Here is a 21,394-nt window from a genome sequence, read left to right on the forward strand (position 1 = left end):
GGCGCAGCCCGGCTTCTGCCCTGCTCAGGCAAGTGTTACAAAGGTATTTAACTCTACTGATAAGTGCCCGGAGGTACTTCCTCTGCCAGTAGGCCTCAGCTCAGAGGTGCCCAGCTCTCTTGCTCTGTGGGTCAGTAAGCCTAGCTCTGCCAACAAGTGGCTGGAGGCACCTCACTCTTCCAGGAAGCCTCTTGCTTGAAGGCGCTCAGCTCTCTCCCTTCGTGGGCCGGCTCCCACACTGTCTCGCACCATTCTTCTCGTTTTGCTGCCGCCTGCTGTTTACTCTGGGAAGAGTTCACATATGTCGTAGGTGAGGTGTTGGAGCTGGTCCTTCCCACCCCCACTCCCTAATACAGCAATAACTGTAGGCTGTACCTCTGTAGCAATGGTCACTGAGTGTTAAGAATATAAATCGTGTTGATCTATATCATGAATATGTGACCTTCCCCCAGAGCCGTCAGAGAGAGAAAGCCTTCCCCCGAGGTTCCCTGAATTAGTACTTCTAGCCTCCTGGACTGTGAGAGAATAAGTTTCTGTTGGTTAAAGCCATATCTACCTGTGGTATTCCTTTTACAACCTTTAATTTTGTATTTATGCCATTGCATTTTCCTTTGCTTGCCTTGTGACTTATGTTTTATTACAACAATCTTAAGAAAAAGGCCAGGGGTTCTCGCGTGCTGTTCGATTCCCTGGGGATCCTGTGCTCTTGTTCTCTGGGATGCTGCCTCCTTTTCATGTTAATATGTGCTGAGGCTCCGTTCCTTCCCCCCCCCCCCCCACTTCCAGCCTCAGCCAGGGACAGCTCTTGCTCAGCTGGGACAGGGTGTGTGTACGTGTGGTTGACTTGGAGAAGTGAGTGTTTCTCAGGGTCCACAGAGGCATCAGCAGATGGTGGCTGAGTGGAGAAAGCATGATCTGTGCTCTCTTGTCCCCAGCCCTCCCTCAAATGTGTCTTCCTTTTAGGTGACAGAGTCTTCTAGTTCCTCAGCTCCTTTTGGGAGAGGTGCCAGAATCTTCTTTTGACTCTTGGTCCAGTTGTGTCACTATAAGCTGTGCTGGGTGCCTGTTGTGGATTGAACTTTGTCCCCCTAAAATGTGTGTTAACTTGGGTAGGCCATGATTTCCAGTATTGTGTGGTTGTCCTCCATTTTGTGATCTGGTGTAATTTTCCTGTGTGTTGTAAATCCTAGTCTCTATGATGTTAATGAGGCAGGATTAGAGGTAGTTACGGTAACGAGGCAGGACACAATCTATAGGATTAGGTTGTATCTTGAGTCAATTTCTCTTGAGATACAAAAGACAGACGTGAGCAGAGAGGAGACAGACCTCCTACCACCAAGAAAGAAGAGCCAGGAGTGGAGCATGTCCTTTGGACATGGGATCCCTGTGCTGAGAAGCTCCTAGACCCAGGAAGATTGATAATAAGGACCTTCCCCCAGAGCCGACAGAGAGAGAAAGCCTTCCCCTGAGGTGCCCTGAATTAGTACTTCTAGCCTCCTGAACTGTGAGAGTAAGTTTCTGTTGGTTAAAGCCATCTACCTGTGCTTTGCCTGTCCGCTAAATAAGACAGAGCCCCTGTGGCTGGCGGAATCCCTCGCCGGCTCAGCCTGCTCAGCCAGCTCAGCGTGGTCTGCTCCTCCATCTCCATCAGAAAGCTCTTTGTTCCCTGCCCTCCCCACAACAGGGCGTCCTGCAGTGGAGCCCTACAGTGGAGCCGAGAGCTTGTCGGTAGACCCTCGTCCCTCACACCACCCTCTCAACAGAGAACTGCTTCTAGAAGCAAAACATTCTCCACCAACAAGCCCGGCTGGGGCTGGGATAATTCATTAAGTTGCATATAAATTGGACTTAAGGGTCTTTTTTTTTGTGAATGCAAATCTGACTTTTTCTGTGCTTGAAGGAAGTTGCTTATAAAATAAAGTGTTAATAATTGTGAACTTCAGTTTTTAGCTTCTGGACCTACCCTTCTCTCACTCCCAGCAGCTCTGAATGATGTTTAACCTGTTGCCGTGTGTCGATTCCAATCCCTGGGACCCAACAGGAAAGGGTGGAATTGCCCCATAGGGCTCCTAAAAAGCTGTAAATATTCCCAGAAGCAGACTGCCACAGCTTTCGCCTGTGGAGCTGGTGGGTTTGAGCCGCACACTTTTCAGTTAGCAGCCGAGTGCTTACCCACTGTGCCACCAGGGCTCCTGAAGATCTTTAAGTACTTTGTCTAGGAAAATGAGAGTCAAATTCGTGTGTCAAATAATTTTATCATGTGGATGCTTTTGGCTCCCTAGGCCAGTAGTGCTTCCATAAGCGTGTGGTTTGCGCGCTTGAATGTGTTCATAAAGCCGGGGGCATGTCTTTGCTAAACTCTAGCTGTGCGTTAGCAAAACTGCTGTCAGGTAAGAAATGCTGACTTGGGGGGCCGCAGGCTTGTTTTTTCTTGCCGGGTGCCTATTTGCAGCCTCCTTGGGGTAATTGTTGCTTGTCTTCTCCTTTCCTGTTCTCCTGCCTGCTTGCCAGGGCTGTGCTCAGCTGTTGTGGGGACCCCATGTGACAGAGTAGAACTGCCCCGTACGGCATTCTAGGCTGTAATTTTTATGGGAGCCAATTGTCAGGTCTTTTTTCCCGTGGAGCAGCAGGTGGGTTTAAACCACCAGCCTTTCAGTTAGCAGCCGAGCGCTTACCCACTGCGCCACCAGGGCTCTTCATGCTGAGCTCTTTGTTGTAAAGGAATTTGGTAAGAAATAACATGATATAGGTTAGACTCCCAGAAGAGCCTGCATTCAGTAACAGCGGTGCTTCAGTCTATTCATCTGTTGCTTTGTTGCTACCCCCAGGCCGGTGGTAATCAATAAAAGCCTGTGAGGCCCAGGCGGTGGCCCTTTTCCTGGACGAGCTCTCAGTCCACTTCAGCAGTGGGGCGGCTTTGCCTGCCTGTTAGGTTTCCCAGAGTGCTGGGTGAAGTCTCTGGAAGTCTGTTGATGTTGTTAGCTGCCATCAGCTCGGCTCCAACTCATGGTAACCTCGTGCATAACGGACGGGAACCCTGCCTGGTCCTGAGCGATTTCGGATCAGACTGTCGTGATCAGAGGTTCTTCACTGGCTGATTTTTGGAAGTACATCACCAGGCCTTTCTTCCTGGTTTGTCTGAGTCTGGAAGCTCCGATGAAACCTGTTGAACATCCCAGCAACACTCAAGCCTCCACAGACAGACGGGTCGGGGTGCGCACGAGGTGCATTGATCAGGAAGCCTGGGTCAGGTTTAAGGCTTAGGCGGGGGCATAGGGAGGACAGAAGATGGAGTGAGAAGGGAAAATGGGGAAATAAAAAACTCTGCACGGGGAGGAAGATGGAAACCTACTGACCATTGCCTTAGATCTTTGGTGCTGGGGCCCTGGGTACCAACCATTTGCTCCTTTCTTATTTTTAAATTGATTTAAAATGTATTGTTAACTTATTTTTGAGTAGTTACATTCACTTGGCTTAAAAACCAAAAGGTATACATTCTCCCTTCCATCCCATTCCCCACCCGCCCATCCTCCTTCTGGCCTGCCCAGAGAGCCATGTTTCCTTCTTTTCTGTTTCTTTCCAGAGTTTTCCAGGCATACTCACTCAAGCAGATGCAAATGTCGATTCTTGCTTCGTCCGTCATGTCTTTACTCATCTTCCCCTCTCTCATATGCTTCTTATTTCTTTCCCCTTTGTGGGAGCTTGTTTTGAGGAGAAGAGCCAGTGGACATTGGTTGGACTTCTGCCTGGTGCTCTGAGCAAGCTCACATGTCTGCCTGTCTTTTTCCCGTAGATGAAGTGGAAAGTGAAAAATGGTTCCTGTCTACAGACTTTTCTTCAACGACCATCAAGACAGAGCCGATCACAGATGAGCCGCCTCCAGGACTTGTCCCCTCTGTCACGCTGACCATCACAGCCATCTCCACTCCTTTGGAAAAGGAGGAGCCCCCTCTGGAAATGAACGCTGGGGTATGCTCAATTTTCTTCCGTATAAAGAGGTTGGGTCTAAAGATAGAGATTCTTGTTCTCCAGTAAGGCATTTAATCTTTCTGGAGCCAGCGGCTGTCTAGATGTATCTCTATTTATATATATCAATATATGGAGTCCCTGGGTGGTGCAAATGATTAAAGTGCTCGGTTACTAACCAAAAATTTGGAGTTTGAAGTCCATCCATAGAGGTGCCTCGGAAGAAAGGCCTGGCGATCTACTTCCGAGAAACCAACCACTGAAAAACCTATGGAGCACAGTTCTACTCTGACACACACATGGGGTCACCGTGAGTCAGAGTCAACTGTTGCAGCTATCTGTCTGTCTACTCAAGAGAATGTGGACTTCTTTCTGCATCGATTCCATCACTGCCTTTACAAGCACAGCCCAGATAAGTTGGTAGCAAAGCAGATTTCATTATTTCTTTGATCACTGTTATGAAATTAAAAGCACAGATGATGAATATCCTTGGTAAAAGATATTCCCCATGGGATTGATTTTTAAGCCAGTGGGAAGGGAATTGTTCTGAAGAATACACAATCGTGGCTTCTGGGCATTGTACAGAGAAGTACTGCTTGGCTGTTGGGAATGCTAGTTCCTTCAGAGTAGTTTATGTTCCTCTGTAGAGCTGGGTCGCCCTTACGTAATTCAGGGGCCACCCACCCGACTAGTTGTTATTGTGTTACCCTTGAAAACCAAAGAAAGCTTTTCATAAGGATCTCAGAAATTTTTATTTCGTTTACACCACAGGCACGGCTTGCTTTAGGAAGTAGCTCTGTTCTCAAACATTTTAATGTTATATAAAAAAATCTGAAAGGTAAACCTTACTATTCTATATCTGTGCATGTTTATCTCAGAAAGCTTACCGTAAGAAACCAGAAAGTTCTCCGTTGCTTGATTCCAAGGCTGTAGTTCTGCTTCCTGCAGCATTTGGAGGGGACCAGCAGAATCATAGTTATCCATTTTCTTACAGGGGTTGGAAACCCGTCTGAGGTTCCTTTTGTCCGGAGCCTGGAGTTATAAACAGCGACTCCATTAAAGTTCTTGAAGTCAGATTTTCTCTGACAGGAATGGTAGTCTGCCTGTCTGGGAAGGGTTCACAGATCTTCTGGTGCTCTCCACATTCTACTCACGTAGAAGATGAAGGGTGGTAGACAAAAGATCTCTACAGTTGCCCACTAGAGTTCCTTTCCCAATAGCTACCTGAGCCTCTCTGTTGGGCTGGGCTCCTGGGGTATTTGTCAGTCTTCTTGTTCCACAGGACTTTAAGCCAGTTTCCATCAAGTCAGCTCTGACTCATGGCATCCATGTGTGTCAGAATAGAACCCTGCTCCACAGAGCTTTCAATGGCTGGTTTTTTGGAAGTAGATCTCCAGGCCTTTCTTCTGAGGTGCCTCTGGGTGATCTTGAACCACCAACCTTCGTTAGCAACTGTGTTCACAGTTTACCTCACCCACAGGACTTTAGCTCAGTTTATTTTTAACTATGTGTCAGAGGACAGCCCCAGCAAGGAAAGACCCTCACTGTGCGTGCTGGCAGATAATCTGCAGAACTGACCCCTAGCCCTTTCCAGATTAATGAGTTTATTCAGGGCAACTTACTGAAATGGGCAAGTAGCTGCTCTCCAGTGGCGGCTGGCTGGAGTATTTTCCGCAACCACCTAGCAAGGGACACAAGCCTATATACCATTCCAGTTGGGACCAAGGCTTATTGTTTTTCTCTCATGTCCTCGAGCAGTCAGTGTTCCTGGGGACTTCATGTCCAGGCCCAGATGTTTTCCTTCCCATTACTGAGGCATTCTTTGGCCTTGGCCCAGTCAGTCCACTTCCGGCCTTGTACCTTAGCCCAAGTCCATCCCGAATTCATCCCCAGCATGCTTCGGGGAAGAGCAAAGCTGATTCCATTAGGGAGGGGATGCGTATAGCTGAATAGTATTACCCTACAGTATGTGACTAACACAGGTCAGGGGCATGGACTTGGTACCTATCTATGGGCCAGATGCTTTTCTCCTTCCCCTACGGGGTACGTCAGGGTTAGATGTCATCAGTCATTAGAAAGCTAGAGATGACATGGCTTGGTGCACCCAATCCCTGGTGCAGGAAAAACCCTTTACAAAATTTACCAGAAGATTTCAGGATAAAATACCTTTATGTCACCATAAAAACAATAGTTAGAGGCACTGACAAGTGAGCCTTGGGTTTTTCATTTTAGGGTTTATAAGGTCCCATCACTGAAAGGTTTGCTGTTCGAGTCCCCTCACAAACACTCAGAAGAAAGGCTTGGTGGTTTACTTAAAAAAAAAAAATCAGCCATTGAAAACCTTATGGAGCACAGTTCTACTCCGACACGCCCCGGGGCCACCATGAGTCGTAGCTGACTCGGTGCATCTGGTTAGGGTTCCATCAGGGGCGTTGCAGGCTTCGGAGACGAGGGGAGGGTGACAGACTGAGGTGACTTCCCTTCCAGGAAGCAGCCCCAGAGAAGCCAGGCTTTCTGAGAGGAAGACGCAGATGACCCAGGAGCTCTTCAGCCTGTTTCTTCCCCGTTGTTCTTTGTGTTAACCCTTCGGTGACCCAGTTATTTTCTGCTTTGACTTTTTTGTTGACACCATGTGTTCTCATTGATGGAAACATGGAGAATCACTGAGTGTGTCTGAATTTTTGGCAGGTAGTACAGATTTTTTTTTCTTGCCCCCTCCCACAAGCCTACCCTAAGTGTTCAGTGGTACGCATGAAGAACCAATAATTATATCCCAGCGTCCCCACCGGGGGTCTGTTGGTACACATGTGTAACAAATAACCTTTTCAAAATTTCTATTTTTCCTACCAAAAATTCAGACACCCCAGACAATACCCTGTAAAAACAGTACTTTGCAGCACACACCTGTTTCTTCAGTTTCAAACAGTCATAAAAGCCCCCTGCCTCGAGGCAGCACGCTCTGTCCGTGGTACAGCAGCTTCCCAATAAGCCCCAGAGGCTGAAAGGGTTCACGTTTCTCTGTGTGCCGCCGGGCACGAAAGAGCTGAAAGTCATGTCTGAAATTCTTTCTTTAGGTCGACTCCTCGTGCCAGACCGTTATCCCCACGATTAAGCTGGAGCCTCACGAAGTGGATCAGTTCCTCAACTTCTCCTCTAAAGAAGGTCGGTCTGTTCTCTCGCTTCCTCTTTGGTCGTCGGGTGCACCTGCTCAATCTGAAGAGCGAGGGGTTTAGTTTACACCACAGGTGTGGCTTTCTTCAGGAAGCAGCTCTGTTCTTAAAAACCTCGACGTTAAATAAAACTTCCGAAAGGCAAATCTTGTGTCCCTGTGTCTGCACATGTTAAATTTGCCAGCTGAGTCTTAGTTTTACTCTTGTTCTTGTTTTTGTTTTTGTTGCCATCGGGTCGGCCCCTGACTCATGTGACCCTGTGCATAGTGGAACAAAACGCTGCCTGGTCTTGCACCATCTCTGTGTCGGTTGTGGATGAGACGGTTGTGATCCACAGGGTTTTAATTTTTTTTTTAATTGTACTTTAGATAAAGGTTTACAGAACGAGCTAGTTTCTTATTAAACAATTAGTACACATATTGCTTTATGACATTGGTTAACAGCCCCACAGCATGTCAACACTCTCTCCCTTCTTGACCTTGGGTTCCCTGTTACCAGCTTTCCTGTCCCCTCCTGCCTTCCGGTCCATGCCCCTGGACTGGTGTGCCCCTTTAGTGTTGTTTTATTTTATGGACCTGTCCTATCTTTGGTTGAAGGGTGAACCTCAGGAGTGATTTCTTTACTGAGCTGAAAGGGTGTCTGGGGGCCATACTCTCAGGGTTTCTCCAGTCTCTGTCAGGACAGCAAGTCTGCTCTTTCTTTTTCAGTTAGAATTTTGTTCTATATTTTTCTCCAGCTCTGTTCGGGACCCTCTATGGTGATCCCTGTCAGAGCAGTCAGTGGTGGTAGCTGGGCATCATCTCATTATACTGGACTCAGTTTGGTGGAGCCTGTGGTAGATATGGTCCATTAGTCCTTTGAACTAATCTTCCTCTTGTATCTTTAGTTTTCTTCATTCTTTCTTGCTTGCAAAGGGGTGAGACCAGTAGAGTATCCTGGATGGCTGCTCACAGGCTTTTAAGACCCCAGACGCTACTCACCAAAGTAGAATGTAGAGCATTTTCTTTATAAACTATGTTATGCCAATTGAACTAGATGTCCCCTCAGCCCAGTAATTCGGTCCCTCAGGGAGTTTGGATGTGTCTGTGGAGCTTCCATGACCTTTCCTGGTATGAGTTGTGCTGGCTTCCCCAGTATTGATTCACAGGGTTTTCAGTGGCTGATTTTCAATGGCAGATCACCAGGCCTGTCGCCCAAGGCACCTCTGAGTGGACTCGAACCACCAATCTTTTGGTTAGCAGCTGAGTGCATTAACCATTTGCACTACCCAGGGACTTCGTTATCAGTAAAGAAGGGTTAACTGAAAATATTTCCAATATTGCCTGGAGTCCATATTGAGACAGTACCCTTTGCTCTGGGTGATTGATGTTCGTGCCTTTAAGCTTTGTACATGGCGTGAAAGTCGCTCCTTGTACCCGGGATGATACCTGTTGTTGATGCCAAATGCATCTTGCCTGTTTATGTTACAATCTGCTGCAAAAAGTCTCCTAACCGTGGCAGGGTCTTCCATGGTGACTTCAGCATCCAGGGTCACTGGAGGAGAAATGCTTCAAGGGTCAAGCAGATGGCGGGCCTTCCAGTTATCCTGGATAAACCACAGAGATAAGGAAATTCAATCTCCTGAATGCATCAGAGCTTCTAGGCACAGCCGCTCATTGTCCCCAGCCCTTTCAGCAACCTGAGAATGGCATTTCAAAGGATATTTAGAAATCTGAGACTGAGGTCCCTGTGGGCAGGTTAGGGGCCTTCATCTGCAGGAAAGAAGAGATTCGTATTTGCTTCACTTTTCCTGCCACGCCATTTCACTCTGCTGTGGGGCACCCTGTGCTTGGGAAGGAGAAAAGGGTCAGAATGATTTGAGCTCCAGGTGCTGTAGGCTACAATGTCCCAGCACAGCATGGCAGACCCTGAGTCCCTAGCTGGCTAGTTGGCTTCCTGTTTCTTTTATCACACAATGTACCACAGGCATCCATGGCATTGGGAAGATCTTAGTGACTCCCTCTTCCAGCCGTACAGGTACGAATTTAAGGCACATACTTACCTTCTGTCGCTACCTGAAACTGTTGGCAGGAGTGTTGGGAATAGAGGTACACAGGGTTATTTTGGAATATCCCCTAGCTCTAGAAGTGCTCATAAGGAGCCCTGGTGGCACAATGGTTAAGGGCTCAGCTGCTAACCCAAAGATGGGTAGTTGGAACTCACCCAACCACTTGGTGAGAGAAAGACCTGGTTATCTGCTCCCATTAAGATGACAGCCTGGAAAACCCTACAGCAGGGCAGATGTACCCCTTATGGAAAAAGAGAAAGAGAGGGTTAAAATGAGAGCAAGGGAGCGCGCGCGAGAGAGAGATACTAAGAGAAGAAGGAAGAATAACAGTGCTGTGGACAGGGGAGGGCTGCTAGGGAGGGCCACCACCTGTGATGCGACAGCCATCTGGTTGTACCCTGTGGTCACCCGCAGGGGCAAATATGGCGGGGTCATTTTTCTTAGGTCACTAAAACTAAAGACCAGTTGCTGTTGAGCCAGTTCTAACTCAGGGTCACCTCGTGCGTGGCAGAGTAGAACTGTGCTCTGTGAGTTTTTTTTTTTTTATTGTGCTATAAGTGAGAGTTTACAAATCAAGTCAGTCTCCCATGCAAAAACCTACACACACCTTGCTATGTAACCCTAATTGCTCTCCCTACATTGTGACAGACAGCACACTCCTTCTCTCCACCCTGTATTCCCCATGTCCACTCAACCAGTTCCTGTCCCCCCTGCCTCCTCATCTCGCCTCCCGACAGGAGCTCCCCATGTAGTCTCATGTGTCTACTTGAGCCAAGAAGCTCATTCCTCACCAGCATCATTTTCTGTCTTTTAAAAAAAAAAAAAATCCAGTCCAATCCCTGTCTGAAGAGTTGGCTTCGGGAATGGTTCCAGTCTTGGGCTAACAGAAGGTCTGGGGACCATGACCTTTGGTGTCCCTCTAGTCTCAGTCAGACCATTAAGTCTGGTCTTTTTTTTTCCCCCCTCCTTTTTTTAAATTGTACTTTAGATGAAAGTTTACGGAACAAACTAGTTTCTCATCAAACAGTTATTCCATGACATTGTTTAACGACCCTACGATATATCAACACTCTCCCTTCTCAACCCCGGGTTCCCTATTATATTACCAGCTTTCCTGTTCCCTCCTGCCTTCCAGTCCCTGTCCCAAGGCTGGTGTGCCCCTTTAGTCTTGTTTTGTTCCATGGGGCTGTTCATTCTTTGGCTGAAGGGTGAAACCTCAGGAGTGACTTCATTACTGAGCTGAAAGGGTATCCGGGGGCCACACTCTCAGGGTTTCTCCAGTCTCTGTCAGGCCAGGAAGTCTCGTCTTTCTTTTTGAGTTAGAATTTTGTTCTACGTTTTTCTCCAGCTCTGTCCAGAACCCTCTATTGTGATCCCTGTCAGAGCAGTCAGTGGTGGTAGCCGGGCACCATCTAGTTGTGCTGGACTCAGCCTGGCGGAGGCCGTGGTATATGTGGTCCACTAGTCCTTTGGAGCAATCTTTCCATTGTATCTTTAGTTTTCTTAATTTTCATTTGCTCCTGAAGGGGTGAGACCAGTGAAGTATCTTAGATGGCCGCACACAGGCTTTTGAGACCCCAGACGCTACTCACCAAAGTAGAATATAGAACATATTCTTTATAAACTATGTTATGCCAGCTGAGCTAGATGTTCCCCGAGATCATGTTCCCCACAGACCTCAGCCTGGCCATTCGGTCCATCAGGGAGTTTGGATGTGTCTATGGAGCTTCCATGACCTTGCCTAAGTCTGGTCTTTTTAGGAGAATTTGAGGTCTGCCTCGCAGTGTTTTCCTGCTCCAAAGGGGATTCTCTGTGTGTTCCTGTCAGGGCAGTCATTGGTAGTGGCCAGGCAGCGTCTGTTTCTTCGGGTCTCAGGCTGATGTCGTCTCTGGTTTATGTGGCCCTTCCTGTGTCTTGGGATCATATTTACCTTGTGTCCTGGTGTTCTTCATCTTCAGGTGGGTTGAGGCCAATTGATGCATCTTAGATGGCCACTTGCTAGTGTTTAAGGCCCCAGACGCCACTCACCAGAGTGGGATGCAGAACGTTTCCTGAGTGCATTCTGCTACACCAGTTGGCCTGGATGTCCCCTGGAATCGTGGTCTCCAGACCCTGTCCCTGCCGCTCTGGCTCTGTAGAGCTTTCAGTGGCTGATTTCTTGGACGTAGATCACCAGGCCTTTCTTCGGAGGCACCCCTGAGTGGACTCAAACATTCAACCTTTTGGTTACTTGAGTGCCAAATGTTTGCTTCACCCAGGGACTCCCTTAGGTCAGCAGTTGGGTCCTGTTGTCAGAAAGCCCCTCCTGTCACCAGTGGGAAACCCTGATGGCATAGTGGTTAAGAGCTACAGCTGCTAACCAAAAGCTTGACAGTTCAAATCCAGCAGGTGCTCCTTGGAAACCCTGTGGGGCAGTTCTACTCTGTCCTATAGGGTCGCTGTGAGCTAGAATCGACTCCACTGTAGTGGGTTCTTTTTTGGTCACCGATGCCTCTGGCAGTCTCTGCAGGAGGAAGAGACGTGGAAGTGAAGTACTGAGGCTGGACACGGTCTCCAGCATGAGCCAGCTTCGCAGGAGCTGTTATAAACCATCAAGGCCCCAGCCTGGTGCCGGGTAGCCTTGAAAGCTCTGTGGGCTGGGGACCCAGAGGGGCTGGGGTGAGGACTGGGAATCACGGCCGGCTCTCACAAGGAGTTCCAGCTGAACAGAAAGCCTGCTTTTCCAAGAAGGCAGGGTGGGGCCCCAGAGCTCTTGTTCCAGGCTGAGTGGATTTGGGCTCTACCTTGGAGGGCATCCCTGCTGCCCTGGGGTGCCTGATGGAGGCCGGCAGGGTATGCAGTGCCTGCCTAGGGACAGCGGAGGGGACCTCTTCCATGCTGAGGGCATCCCTGCTGCCTTGGGGTACCTGATGGGGGCCCGGCAGGGTAGGCTGTGCCTACCTAGGGACAGCGGAGGGGACCTCCTCCACGCCTGTGTTTATCTTCCCAGTGCCCACTCCCCCATCTGAAGAGGACTGGGCATTTCTGAGTGAAGACGCCGGGCACCCCACCTGGCCGCCTCCAACATGCCTGCAGACCTGGAGAAGCAGTTACCGGAGCTCCAGGGCCGCTATTTGTAAAGAATCCATTAGCGGGGTTTACAAATCAAAGTGCATGAGCTATGCAGAAGGAATGCAGAGAAGAAGCTTGCCAGCATCTCGCCATCTCCCTACGCTTCCTCCTGCCCTGCAGAGCACATTTCATTAGTTTCTTGTACATTCTTCCGGGGTTTCTTTACGCAGATACCAGCAAGTATGAGTCTGCTCTTTGTCTGCCTTTTTGTAGAAGAGGAGGACGGCTTTGTTCACTGCTCTGTGCCTTGATCCTCCCTGGCCCCCCACTTCACCTTACATTGTGGAGAGCTACCTGTATTGCTGGATCTTGGCATTTACTTTTATTGTTATCCCTAAAGAAAGGATTAAATTGAAAAATTAGTCCAATTGGCTAGAGTCCATGTTGAGGAATACTCCTATCTGATTCAGCTCACATAGGTTCCTCATTCTTTGGTGAGCTCTCCTGAGTTCCACCATCCCTGTGTTAGCGGTTTAGAGTAGAATTCTCACCTTCCACGAAGGAGATGGGGGTTAGATTCCTGGCCAGCGCACCTCATGGGCAGCCACCACCTGCTGTCACTGGAGGCTTGCATGTTGCTATGGTGCTGAACAGGTATCAGTGGAGCTCCCAGACTCAGACGGACGAGGAGGAAAGGCCTGGGGACCTACTTCTGAAAATCAGCCAGTGAAAGCCCTACGGATGACAGCAGTCCAGCCAGAAACTGATCATGGGGTTGGTGCAGGGCTGGGCAGCGTTTTGTGCAGTTGTGTGTGGGGTCGCTGTGAATCAGAGGCAACTCGATGGCAGCTAACAACAACGAGGTACCTCTTTGTTGCTGATTCATGGACACTTGCATTTTCTTTTCTCCAGCCTCCGTGGACCACCTGCACCTACCGCCAACCCCTCCCAGCAGCCACAGCAGCGACTCGGAGGGCAGCCTGAGCCCCAACCCGCGCCTGCACCCCTTCAGCCTACCGCAGACTCCCAGCCCTGCCCGGGCCGGGGTGCGGGCACCCTCCTCCCTCTCCAGCTCTCCCCTCCTCACCGCCCCACATGTGAGTATTTGGCTGGCACTTCTGGACGTCCGCCTTCTCCGTTCTGTCTTGGGGAGCATCCCGGGTGCTTTGATTTTTACTTCTTTGAGAGTTTTTCTGCTCTGTAAAAACTGGCAGTTGTCTTGCCTGCTAACGCAGCTCACTCCCTTTTCGTCTGCACGCCTCCAGTTCTGAGTCATAGCTTCATTTTACATGGCTGTCAGCCTGAGGGATACAGCTTTCCCATTTTGTTTATCTTTCTCCTCTAAATTATAAATATTTGCCATTACTTTAGGCGGTCTTTATGACCTATAATAGAAGAAACAGTTATTTTTCAAATAAGCAATCTGATGAATTCGAACGTCTGATATAAAACCCTTTGATGCCTGAAAGCCCAACAAATTTAGTTTCCACTCCTTTGCGCCTGTGGTACCAGTCTTAACCCATGGGCTCAGGTGAGACGTCACCAGTCGTCATTCATCCCAACTTATGTAAGGGCACCACTTCCCAAACAAAAAGCAGGAATAGATAATTAACTTTTTATTGTTCTGAAGAGTGAGTTGATCTCTTTGAAGTCTTAAAAATGATAACATTAGAATCGAAACTTTATTTATAAAGAGCAAAATGAAATGAAATGAGATGCTTAAAAAATTCTATAAAAGCTTCATATCAGTGAAATAATTTTGAAAACTTGGATTCAGGCTGTCCCAGAAAGTTCTAGATCAGCGGTCACAGTTTCATATACCACCATCGCCAAGGATGAGGAAATTCAGTTTTTCACCTCTCTGACCGTCTCATCTCTAACCTGACTCCTCACCTTTTGGATGCTGTGACAGCTCTCATCCTGTATCTCTGTGTGCGCTCCCACAGTCAGTCCACTCCCACATCACTTACGGAGTGAATCTTCTAGGCTCATACCCTTGCTCTGCAGCCCTGTCACTTGTTGGTGTCAACCCCTAATACATCCAGTCCCCCGTGTGGCCCAAGCCTCTGCTGCTTCGAGAACGCCCTTCCCATTCTAGGCAGAGGACTGACTCCAGTTACTTCTCACAGTATGGCCCTCAGCTTCCATTGCTCTCTGGTCTCTGAATGTGAATTATCCCCTTTCTTTCAAAAGGCGCAATTCAAGTGTTACTGCTACCCCAAGCCTTCCCATACCACACAGACTCATGTAAGTGTTCTTCTCCTCGAGGTTTTCAGTGTGACTTGAGTTGCAGTTACGCAGGTTAGCCTTTAATTGCTCTCATCCTTCCGTGAGCATCAGTGCAGTCTCAGAGTCTCAGTCATAAGCAACTTGAGAGTCGGGATGGTTTTGCTTCCTCCAGGACAGTTAGCATGGAGCTAATACGTAGTAAAGGAGCCTGGTGGCACCGTGGTTAAAGAGCTTGGTTGCTACCTGAAAGGTTGCCAGTTCAAACCCACCAGTTGCCCTTCAGGAAAAAGATGCGGTAGTCTGCTTCCGTAAAATTTGTTGTTGTTAGGTGCCATCGGGAAAGTTCTGACTCATAGCAACCCTGTGTACAACACAACGAAACACTGCCCAGTGCTGCGCCGTCCTCACAGTCGTTGCTATGTTTGAGGCCATTGTTGCAGCCACTGTGTCGATCCACCTTGTTGAGGTCTTCCTTTTTTTTTGCTGACCCTCCGCTTTACCAAGCATGACGTCCTTCTCCAGGGACTGTCCCTCCTGATCACATGTCCAGAGTACGTGAGACAAAGTCTCACCATCCTTGCTTCTAATGAGCGTTCTGGCTGTACTTCTTCCAAGACAGATTTGTTTGTTCTTCTGGCAATTCATGGTAGATTCATAATCCATAAAGATTACAGCCTCGGAAATCCCATGGGACAGTTCTACTCTGTTCTTTAGGGTCACTATGAGTTGGAATTGACTCAGTAACAACGGGTTTAGTTTTTTTTTTGGCTCATATACAGTAGGTACTCAGGTTGTTTGACTCACAATAAACCCTTCATTCTGTGATGGGTTAGCGAGAGATGAGCCTGAGTTCTGGTTTTCACCTGGATGGACAATCTGGGGCTGCAGGGAGGCCAGAGACCTGCATAGAAAGTGCCTGAGGTGGGGCCTGGGAGCCCTGGTCTTTGGCCGTAAGTGGAGGCGATGCCCAGTGTGTGGAGAGCACCTCACAAAGCTGGGTTTGCAGAAGGGGACAGCAGAACTGTCTGTAAAGCAGAGTGCCGAGAGAATTCTCCCTCACTCCAAGGTCAGGAAACTTCTGGGTGGTGAGAAATGACTTCTCAGTTTCTACTTTTGACATTTTAGCTGGTGGGGCCCTTTCTGGGAAGCAGCGAATGGAGACTCCATCACCCTCTTCCTTGACTGCTAACGCTCACACGAGAGTGTCTTCTCCATCTTTGCTTCCACTTCAGAGCCCCCATTGCTCCCCCAAAGCAGATGGGACATCTTTGTCCCTGAGCCATTTGCTGAACTGTGATATATTCCAGTCACCTATGGGGGATGGTTCTTCGTATGCCCTGTTGGCCCCGCTGACCCTCTTCTCCATGGTCTGCACAGAAACTGCAGGGGTCGGGCCCACTGGTCCTGACGGAGGAGGAGAAGAGGACTCTGATCGCCGAGGGCTACCCCATCCCCACCAAATTGCCCCTAACCAAGTCAGAGGAGAAGGCCCTGAAGAAAATCCGGAGGAAAATCAAGAATAAGGTGAGTCCTTCAGCGCTAGGCTCAGCTGTGAGCAGAGGCAGCGAGCAGAATGGAGTTCACATCTCGGCATAGTACTCACTGACCCACACTGGCCATGGTGGGGGGCCCATGCAGAGCGCTTCCTGGCCCTTGTCAGGGAGGAGGGCACAGTTACAGTCAGGGAGGAAGGCCACCATCTCTCTCCCGCCCTGTCCATCTGTCTGTCCACTCTCTAGGCCAGTGGACTTCCATTCCATGGAAGGAGTCCTGGTGGCACATTGGTTCAGCACCTGGCTGCTAACCCAAAGGTTGGGGGTTCGAACCCATCCAGCCACACTTTGGGAGAACGACCTGGCGACCTGCTCTCCTAAGGATTACAGCCAAGGAAACCCCAGAGGGGCAGTTCTACTCTGTCAGTTGGGGTCGCGGTGAGCTGTAATCGACTTGACGGCACACAACAACAGTACCCTGTGGAGCCCCGGGTGATCCACCAGGGTCTGAGAGGAAAATATTTAGAGCTTCTGTTTCTGTTTATTTTTTTACAGTCTCGGCCTTTTAAATTGTTTTCTGATTGTACACAGTATTTTCCTGTAGTAACCATACGTATGATTTATAAATAAATAAAAGGACATTGGGAGTGCTTGCTTCTTTTTTTTTCTTTTTCTTGATAGGGGTTTGTGGTGAAAAACAAAATTCTGTAGACCGCTGTTCTGTCCGTGGGCTCCACGGTCTGCTACCTGAGCTCCTGGAGTGCTTAGCAGGCCAGTGGGGCCACTGGTGTGGTGGAGGCCCAGGCCACGGAGGGCGGAGGCTGCAGAGAGGGGAAGAAGCAGAGGGCTTAGTTACACAATAACTCGTCACTGGGCGCAGAAAGGCAGGGTTTTAACGTATAACCAAGCCCACTCATCCTGTAAACCGTTGGTTCTCATTAAGCTCGGTATTTCTGATCCGTGAACACCAAATTAGCCACTAGTGAACTGGCCTTGGCTGACCTCAGCTGGACCTGTTTGCCGTTATGCACATGCCCGTGACTGTGTGGAAAAGGAATCCCTGAATCAGGAGAATGGGTCGGACACAGCCAAGCTAGCTGAAGTGGGAGAGGTGAAATGACACAGACCTGCTGTGTCCACAGGGGGCCTCACTTACACTCACTTACAGGTAGTTCCCATCATAAGTCAGTTCTGACAAAAGCGGGAATACCTCTTTTTTTTTTTAGTTTTCATTATTATTGCCTTTTATTATCAGTATCTTTATAGATCCGATCTTTGAACATGTGACTGAACCTCTGGGAATGATAACCTCAGCAGATTACACGGTACAACATAGTATATAGTACCTGTTACTAAGGATAAGATGTACCAAAAAAAAAACGGGGTTCGTGGTAACTCAGATACGCTGTAAGTCGGGGACTCCCTGTATCGGAGAGTTGGTGAGGGTGTACACAGGTTGAAGCCATGGGCACAGAACTGGGGGTTAGTGGATGAGCCGCAGGTTAAAGAAACGGCGCGTGTCGCAGAAGTGAGCGGGTGTCAGTGATTTCCGAACCAACGACCTCGGTGCCCTTTACACGTAACTGGTTTGCTTACATGGTTGCAAACTAATCCTTCTATTTATTCCCTTTTACCTCAGATTTCTGCCCAGGAGAGCAGGAGAAAGAAGAAAGAATACATGGACAGTTTGGAGAAAAAGTAAGCCTCCTGCCAGACTGGTTGGGTTTTTTGGGCAGCATGTAGAGAGATGAGAGTGGGGAGGATCTGCTTCCCCCAGCAATTTGGCACCTTGCTGGCCACCGTCATGCCTGTTGGTTTATCGGCTGTGCTTGCCTGCCCCCTAGTGGTTGTTTGGAGAGAAAGCGTTTAAGTGTGGCAAGGAGTGAAAACAGGCGAGCTAGATGTTTGCAGCACACTTGCCCAGCCAACATCACTGAGGCTGCCTTTCAAACCGGGACAAATACTAAAATCCACACACATTCCTGGGGCTCCCTGCAGGAGAGGCTGTTTCAGCCGAAAGGAGCAACACTATAAATTGGTTTCTATTAGCCTCACTCTTCCCACACCCTCGAGAAAGCCGACGGGGAATGAAATGAGTGAGGTTAGCGTTCTTTATTTTCTGTCCACTGTATGTCATACTGGAGCCTGGGTGGTAGTAGTTAAAAGCTTGGCTGCTAACCAAAAGGTCAGCAGTTCGAATCTGCCAGCCTGCTCCTTGGAAACCCTATGGGGCAGTTCCATTCTGTCCTGTAGGGTCACTATGAGTTGGAATCGACTCTAGGGCAACAGGTTTGGTATTTTGGTATAAGCTGTGTGAGAAGCCCTGGTGGTGCAGTGGTTAAGAGCTCGGCTGCTAACCAAAAAGTCGGCAGTTTGAATCTTCCACCCATTCCTTGGAAACCCTTTGGGGCAGTTCTACCCTGTCTTATAGGGTCTCTATGAGTCAGAATCAACTTGACAGCAATGGGTGTAAGTCATCCTGGAGTCCCTGGGCGGCGTAAACAGTTAATGCACTAAGCTGCTATCTGAAAGGTTGGGGGTTCGAGTCCACCTGGATGCTCCTTGGAAGGAAAGGCCTGGCAGACTGCTTCCAAAAAATCAGCCACTGGAAACTCTATGGAGCGCCATTCTGCTGTGCACATGTGGGGTCGCCGTGAGTCTGGATTGAGTTAACCGTAACTGGTTTGGTTTTTAGCTCTGCAATACCCCTTGAAGTGACTCTGGTCTCCTGAAAAACCTGGGATCTCAATAGGGTGTTCGCAAAATATAAATTCAATTCAATTTTATGCTAGTGCTAGAAAATAATTTTCCAGCGGACAAGCTAATATTATTTGAAGATGGAATTAGGCCCAGAGATGAAACTTCAGGTGTATCTTGGGAAGGGTGGGTGCAGTGGGTCCTGGCTGGCTCTCTGTCTCACCCAGGTTAGGTGGTACTCATGTAGCACTCGGTGGCCCCACAGTGCTCCATCCTTCTCTGCAGACATCCAGGGCCCAGAAGTTTCTATGACAGCTCTTCCGTGGCTCCATGGAGTATGCAGGCTCAGTACCTGGGTTCCTTGTCTTGAGATCCCGGGTTCTTATCCTAGATCCTGCTCTTTTCTTCCCCCACACCCCATGGCTCCTTATCAGTGGACCCCCATAGTAGAGAGGAGCTATGTGGTGGGCGTTAGGTGGAAGAAAACAAGGTTGTGACACCCTCAGAGAGAGGTTTGTATTTTATACCATCCCTGTTTGTTGTCCATTTCAGGTACTTTATACTCAATTCCCCTGCTCTCTTTTCTGGTCTCCTCACCCTTTTTCCCACCTCAGGTGGACCAGGGTCTTTCTCTGCTACCCGGAGTCTCTGATCCCCTCTCTTTTCCCTGGTCCCCACAACCTGCAGCCCAGCTCCTGGCCTGGCCTGTGCGCTACTGACAGTAGCTGCTTCTCTCCTTTCTCTCTCCCCTGTAGAGTGGAGTCTTGTTCAACTGAGAACCTGGAGCTTCGGAAGAAGGTGGAGGTTCTGGAGAACACCAACAGGTAAGTAAGTGTAGCTGGAGTGAGAGGTGACTCTGGAAGGTGGGGAAACAGTGACTAAAGATGGAGGAACATGGGGAGTGCAGCTGTGCCCGGTGCTCAGGGTGCCTCTACTCCGCCCAGCTGTCCTGCTACACATGCACACAGGCTGCACACACGTGCATGTGTGTGCACGTGCATACATGTCCATGCACACAGGCTGCACGTGTACACACATTCAGGCACATAGCATGTACACATGCTCATACATGAGCATATCCATGTGGATGCACATAGCACATGCATGCATGCAGATGCACACACATGTACACGTACACATGCACACACACGCATGCTCTTTAAGTCCTCTGTAAGCTGTAGGATGGGTGGACAGTCTGATCCTCACAGGGAGGGTTACACGGGTGAAAGAAAAGGCCTGGAGGAGAACAGGCCAACAGTCAGCCTGATTCTCCCGAAAATGATGTCAGACTTTAGAAGTGGACAAGGAGGCACTGCCCACTTCAGTGTCCCTCACTTTTAGCAATAACTGTTTATTAATGAAAAATAAGAAAACCATGTTTGTTTTTGTAATTTCTCAACCCATTTTGAAGAAAAACTGTGGGGCACAGTGAGTGAATGAGTCCCTCTGGTACATTCTGTGCCAGCCACAGTTTCAAGCAGTTACAGATACTGACTCATTTAGCCTTCCAACAGCCTATGAGGTGGTACTGTTACTGTGCCCGTTATAGAGAAGAGGGAACTGCACTCAGAGAGGGCAGGTGGTTTACCCAAGGGCACACAGGAAGTGCTAGCATTGTGATTTGAACCAATCGGTACCAGAGCCTCAGTACCGGAGCATATTGTGATTTCTCCCTGGGACATATACAAGAGAAAGGGTTTGAGGTATAGGGTTAAGAAACTGGCCCTTGGTGAGTTTCAACCAGAACCTATGTGTGTGTGTGTGTGTGTGTGTGTGTGTGTGTACACGTGCATACCTATGCTTGGAAGATTAAAGGGAATCCTCTGTAGACCCTGGAAGTGTAGGTCTAACTGAGCATAGAAAAATATTAATGAATCATTTTTAGGTTGAACATCAATGCCTAATCACAGTTTTGCGAACAATAAGGGATCAGGTTAAACCTCTGCATGCTGCCTGCTGAAAACATTACATTTCACTGCCATGTGCCGAATCTTCGTGTTTGTGGCTCTAACAGTAGGCTGATCGCATCCTCATCCTCCTCATTGAGAACGGCCATCCGTGGGGACGTGGGACACTGCATGCGCACTGACTGTCCCCCTGCCGTTCTGGGGGGGGGTGCTGACTGCTGGAAGGTGAGGTCAGCACCAGCTCCTTTGAGGTCAAGGTGGCAGTTGTTAGTTGCCAATGAGTCAGCAAAACAGAACGTTCCCCGGTCCTGCGCCGTCCTCATGGTCGTTGGTATGAGTTCATCTTTGTGGCAGTGTAAATTTGAGCGCCTTCTGAGCTAACACTGTGTCATACTTCCAGCACTGTGTCAGACAGTATAATGTCGTGCTCCAAGTAGTTTTCATTAACTCTTTTCAGAAGTAGGTCACCAGGCCTTTGTTCCTAATTTGCCTTAATCTGGAAGCTCCACTGAAGCCTGTCCGTCATGGGTGACTTGCTAACATTTGGAATGCTAGCAAGGTGTGAGGCACGACAGTGAGACTGACTGATGGGTGGGGGTGAGGTCAAGGAGATGTTCAGATACGTTCCAGACTTCTGGTTTCACTGCCCACCCCTGGCCCTTCATCTTCTGAGGCTTCCTCCCTTCTGGTCCCTACCTTCCCTGGTCTCCAAGGGAATTTCCAGAGGCTTCTCTGATCCTCCTGACTGAGGCCCCGACCAGAGTGTGCAGCCGTCTGCTTAATGTTCTGAGCAGATTGGAGCCCGGCACCGACCAGCACTGGCTGCCACGGAGG

At 48.9% G+C, this 21,394-nt stretch overlaps 1 protein-coding gene across 1 annotated transcript in view; it reads left to right on the forward strand.

The window, feature by feature from the left end:
* Positions 1-21,394, forward strand: part of CREB3L2 (cAMP responsive element binding protein 3 like 2) — a 126,372-nt gene that overhangs the window by 85,655 nt on the left and 19,323 nt on the right. The window contains exons 3-8 of the mRNA XM_049893912.1: positions 3,794-3,969; positions 7,041-7,128; positions 13,147-13,331; positions 15,841-15,987; positions 17,596-17,654; positions 19,409-19,477. Of these exons, the coding sequence (XP_049749869.1) occupies positions 3,794-3,969; positions 7,041-7,128; positions 13,147-13,331; positions 15,841-15,987; positions 17,596-17,654; positions 19,409-19,477 (724 nt within the window). The remainder of the gene's footprint in view (positions 1-3,793; positions 3,970-7,040; positions 7,129-13,146; positions 13,332-15,840; positions 15,988-17,595; positions 17,655-19,408; positions 19,478-21,394) is intronic.

Source organism: Elephas maximus, chromosome 8 (genome assembly GCF_024166365.1).
Source record: "Elephas maximus indicus isolate mEleMax1 chromosome 8, mEleMax1 primary haplotype, whole genome shotgun sequence".
Lineage (NCBI taxonomy): Eukaryota > Metazoa > Chordata > Mammalia > Proboscidea > Elephantidae > Elephas > Elephas maximus.